General features: G+C 40.1%; 1 protein-coding gene across 1 annotated transcript; it reads right to left on the bottom strand.

Annotated features, from left to right (window-relative positions):
- Window positions 1–1,205: 1,205 nt before the first annotated feature.
- On the bottom strand, window positions 1,206–1,595 carry LOC141811686 (glutaredoxin-C3-like). Its single transcript, XM_074699719.1, has one exon. It carries the CDS (start codon window positions 1,593–1,595, stop codon window positions 1,206–1,208), a length of 390 nt encoding a protein of 129 aa, XP_074555820.1.
- Between the last annotated feature and the right edge of the window lie 3,617 nt (window positions 1,596–5,212).

The raw sequence follows: 5,212 nt of genomic DNA, 5'->3' as shown, positions 1-5,212 counted from the left end.
CCCTTCTCTCTCTCACTTTGACTCGGAATATTCTAGTGAACTAAGGCACCTTTTTTTTTTTTCATTTCTTCTCCCTCATTAAATAACAGTTTTATTTCGTATATTTTATTTAACTTTCGACGAACTCGGTTCGAAAAAGACTCATTTAAAGTTAAACGAATTTAGTTCGAGCTCGATTCGAAAATAACTCATTTAAAAATTAAACAAACTTAATTCGAACTTATCTCATTAATATATAATATTTATAATTCATGTAATATATATTCGTGAGTCTTTTAACAAATACATTCGTGAGCGTTTAAATGAACATGTTCGTGAACACGTTTATGAGCCTTTAAACGAGCATGTTCACAAACTTACAAATCAAATACGATTAAACTCGAGTTCAGTTCAATAATATTTTCGATGTCGAAATCAAACTAGAGCTTGGCTCGTTAACTTAATCGAATGAATTCAAACGAATTTTTTTTCGAATCAAAATTCGAATAACGTGAATTCACTTGGCTCGTTTACCCCTAGGTGGAAGGCGTTATTGGTCCTCCACTAGCACCGCATTGTCCTGCCTGGCTGCCTGCATGCAATATTTGACCATGCACATGCTTATTGCTAATCTTCTCTTTCCCTGTTTTTCCCTGTTATTTCTTTTTCTTTAATCTAATAAATTATTAATCGAGTTCTTCTGATTTCTAATTAATCTAGATTTGCACGGTCGATCTGAACGCCTGAGAGACATCAAAAGAAGAAGAACAAGAAAGCACTGTTTTTTGAAGAAATTTCTATACACGAGGATCATCATCATCAAACCAAGTTACACTCCTTGCTTCATCACTAGCAGCAAGCAAGCATGCATCGATCTCTCAAGCCCCAGATCAGAAATAAATCAAAACCCAAAGGAAAAAAAAAGAAAGATCAAAAAGGGAAGACAATAAGAAAAGAAGGCATACAAATGCACCCCATAAAGCGCATGCACATCGATGTGATCGTGCATGAGGTGATGATGTTGTGCCCAAAATGGAGGACCTAAAAAAACCAACCTCCCTGGTCTCCCTGATCACTCTCTTCTCGCTCTTAATTTTGTTAATGAACATGAATTGAAAAGGAGACAAACTCGCAAGGATTTGTAAGAAGAAGATTTTAGTTTTTTTGTTAATTAGGAGAATAAGAAGCAGTTGGTGGTATGATTGATGCTCTCTGGTCTGTTTGAATCAGAGCCAGAGAGCGCCGGCTTCCTTGAGGAGGGGGACGAGGGTGCCGTTGATGTGAGCTGCCATTACCCTGTCCATGGCGCCCACGAGCTTTCCGCCTATGAAGACGACAGGGACGGCCGGGGCGGAGCCAGCGCCGAGCAGCCGCGAGAGCGCGCGCTCCATCTCCTTGCCTCGCGGGTCCTCGTCCAGCTCCACCACCGTGGGGCTGACGCCCATGCCGCAGAAGAGCCGTTTCACGGCGTGGCACATGCAGCAGCTGCTCACGCTGAAGATTACCACCGCGCTCTCCGACGCCAGCCGCTCCACCCGCTCCAGCGCGTCCATCGTCGCCCCCCTCGCCGCCGCCACGTACCCCCACGCCTCCGCCGCCGCCGCCTGATACTGCATTTTCTCTTCCACTCGATCGCTCGCACGCAGAAACCGGAGAGGAGTGATTGCTTTGCAGTGAATGTGGGAGGCGGAGTGAGTATTTATAGGAGGAAGACAGGGCGATTTGTTAATAAAACAATTGATAGTTTCAGAGGTCCCATCCCATCTTCTGCTCTCCTTTCCTTTCCACCATCAAATAAATAATAAACAGTTTCAGGAGTAGAACGGGAAGTTCCCCAAAGAGAACCTGTGCATCTCAAATTGTGTCAACTTCCACTATTTCATCTCTTTCCTGCCGATCCCACTGTTCCTCTCGCTAGCTAGTTTATTAATAAAATAAATCTTTGCATGATAAGCAGGAGGAGCAGAGCATGCTTGAGGTTTTTAGTTAATTGTTATCATCTTTTTCAAGTAAGAGAGGCAGAAAAGAAAAGAAAAAGAAGAAGAGGAAGGGAGTGGGTGCAGGCTTTATCAGGAGGATACAGGGATGTCGGGCAAATGCGGCTGTCATCGTCCTTGTTGTCGGGTTGAGAAGTGATCGCCGGTGGGCCGACCTCCGCCGCGGCGGGCCACGATCAACTCGACACCGAAACGGGGGCCAAGAGAAGCAGAACGTAACCAGGCGTTTCGTCTGATGAACAGCCTTGTCTCCCGTTCCCTCACCTTCCTCGACAAAATCTAAAGCTTTTCTTCTCGGGCAATTTATCAAACATGCACTAGCTTTTTGAAAGTTCTACGGAGAACCATCCTTGTTGTGCTTCCATTTGAAGTTTTCTTCTTTGCGCGAGTTGATCTTGACAGTTCTTGCTATGAAAACTTTTAAGTAGAGATTAAGTCTTCTTAATGATTTAACTCCAGGAATTGATTCTATCTTTGATGATGATTTTATCATCTTAATTCTAATGAAATTGAAGATTTTAAATATTATGATAATTGATTGTTTTTTCTATTGGTACAATCAGCTCAGCTAGGCTCTGTTGTTGAGGAGACGATTAGTGTAGTCATGCCCAATTTGATTTTGATAGTCTAAGGATTATGTTTTAATATTTGTACAATATGTTAGTACAATCATATTAATATGAGTTAAATTATTGAAGTAATGTTCTCCCCATAATAGTCAATTGTAATTTTTCAATTTATTTTTTAATAATCGATGAGACTGACCGTGTAAAACCGTTGGAGACGGATTTCAATTTTTGAAATGAGTTAAGTTAATTGATTAGATATTTGATATTATATGAAGTCCACATTAATAAGGTTGATTAGATTTTTGACATTTGAAAAATTCAAATAGTGAGTTGGCAATGAAAAAGTTAGACAAATGTTGACATTAGTGAGTATAGGTAATATATTGACTCAACTAATTAATCGACCAATAAGTTGACTTTGGCCTATTTAATAGTTGAGTCCACCTAGATTGAAATAGTTGCCTCACCCAAGTATAATTGCTCTCAATTTTCAGCTCACTAGTAGTTGTCTTTCATCCATGACCTTCTCTTATTAAGTTTCCATCATCCCTCAAATGCATCTTTTCACTCTATGTTGTATAGCACTCTTTTAAAACTGTCTCAGAGCCCTTTATTGGGTTGCAAAGGTGCAAACATATTCCACTTATGTAGTGTATGTTTAGCACTTTTCATTGTGGAGATATTTTGATTCCATTAGTACTAAAAGTGGTATCTTCTCGTATCTCAAATGCATTAAGCCCTTGATTTCTTTTCTATGTTATTCTTCTTGCTCGAGATGGCTATCTACTTTTTAAGCACAATTGTCTCCGATGCTACTTCTCCTGCAGTCCTTTGGATGTCACATATCTCTGAGCTCCTTTCTGCAGTGATCTTCTATAAACCTTGAGCCACTAGGTACTCATGATCTTAACTTAGTCAAGTCATCTTCATGTGTGTATACCTAATTAAGTCGTTGAACACTTAAATACATAAATCATAAACAAAGGCAAGATCTAACTTAAATCTTTTGTTCAAATATCAAAACTCATGGTTACACTAGACCACTCAAAGGCTAAAAGTTCCAACACAGTTCACTTGGATCTTGATTGGTTTTTTCTTGACTATGTCATTAGTCAATTGTTTTGAACCATCAATCACCTTATTTTGATCTACTCGATACTTGTTCCCTTAGATCATGATCAATTATTTTGTTAATTGTGTTATTAGTCAACTATTCTCTATCATCAATCAAATGATTTGATCAGCATAACCTTCAACTATCATTATTGACATGATATTAGTTAACTCTAAGTCCTCCAATCAACTCATATCCCTTACAACAAACTTATCTTATAGAAATTAATTGACCATTCTTAGATTAATTCAAAAATATAGTTGACTTAATAGATAACTCAAGTGATTGTAATTGACTAAATCCAAAATAGATATTTTATTTTGATAATTTATGTATTCAGGCCTGTCCAACTAAGTCTGGAGGTTTGGAGGTGGGCGACTTTCTCTAGTAAATTTTACAACTCTAGTAAAATTATCATCAAAATTATTTTTCACTTTAAATTATTTTTTACAACTTTTGTTAAATTAATTTGAGCTAAAATACATTTAAATTACAATTTTAACAAGCTCAATTACTTGCACAAATTAACTGTTAATTTATTTAACTACTCTCATAAACAAGCTTGGTCCAACTTTTATTCTAGTACGAGTTCTTCCAAATTAGAAATATATATATTTTTTGTTACATGTGTCTAAAATATTATTCATAAAGTTTAATATAGAAAAAGCATGAAATCAAACATCCCATTATTCATATATTATATATTTTTGTTCGAATTCCATTAGACCATCAACACGGTCAACCTGTAATGGTCAAAGGTCAAAAGTGACCCACCACCTGAGGCCAGGCAGCGCGGGCCCCACGAAGTGCGTCAGCATGAGGCCCCCTGACGACGTGGGAGGCAGCGTGTGACGGTGTCGGCGACGAATACGGCACGTGCGAGCAGGGCGGGGCCGGCGCCATGCCACCGGGAACGTTAAAGCCGGTCGACGTGCGGCTCTCAATTCTCTCCGACCGCGGTGGAAACGCATGGAAGAAATCTAGCGGGCAATCCACCAAATCGGCCTCGGTAACTGCCCAGTTCTAAACCTGGACAGTTGCTCGAGCATAAACCCAGTTATTAAATTCCTCATACGCAGCAGTAAAGCGGCCGGCGAGGGAACAAGCCACCCTTTGCGTGCTCACGTTTACCGTAGCAAATCCGATTCTCTCTCACACACACACTCTCTCGTCGACTATTCAGAGAAGGCGACGACAATGAGAGCTGACTCAGCTGCAATGCAATGCAATGCATGGGTTCACAGCCACCAATAAAGCAGCAAGGCACAAAAGAGCAGCCTACGCACGGGAATAAAGCGAAGAGGGGGAAACAAATGTACCTTCCACATCCCCACGCTGCCCTTTTCCAAAGCATTCTGCAGCAGCAAGTTGGGAAACATGGAGCAGTCACACTCGCACATGCTATTGTAGCTTCCATTAATCTTCCCCCGTCCCATCAACTCATTTCAAATATTACTGTATTCATCTCCTCTAAACAAGTCTTAGAATATCTACTTCACCAAGTCGGTTGTGAGACACGGCTTTTGATGACGAGTTCCATGGAGCAGCATCAC

This window comes from Curcuma longa, chromosome 17, assembly GCF_044706935.1.
Source record: "Curcuma longa cultivar G26 ecotype Majalengka, Jawa Barat chromosome 17, ITB_CL_G26_1.1, whole genome shotgun sequence".
In the NCBI taxonomy this organism is placed as follows: domain Eukaryota; kingdom Viridiplantae; phylum Streptophyta; class Magnoliopsida; order Zingiberales; family Zingiberaceae; genus Curcuma; species Curcuma longa.
This window is presented reverse-complemented; position numbering and strand designations above follow the sequence as displayed.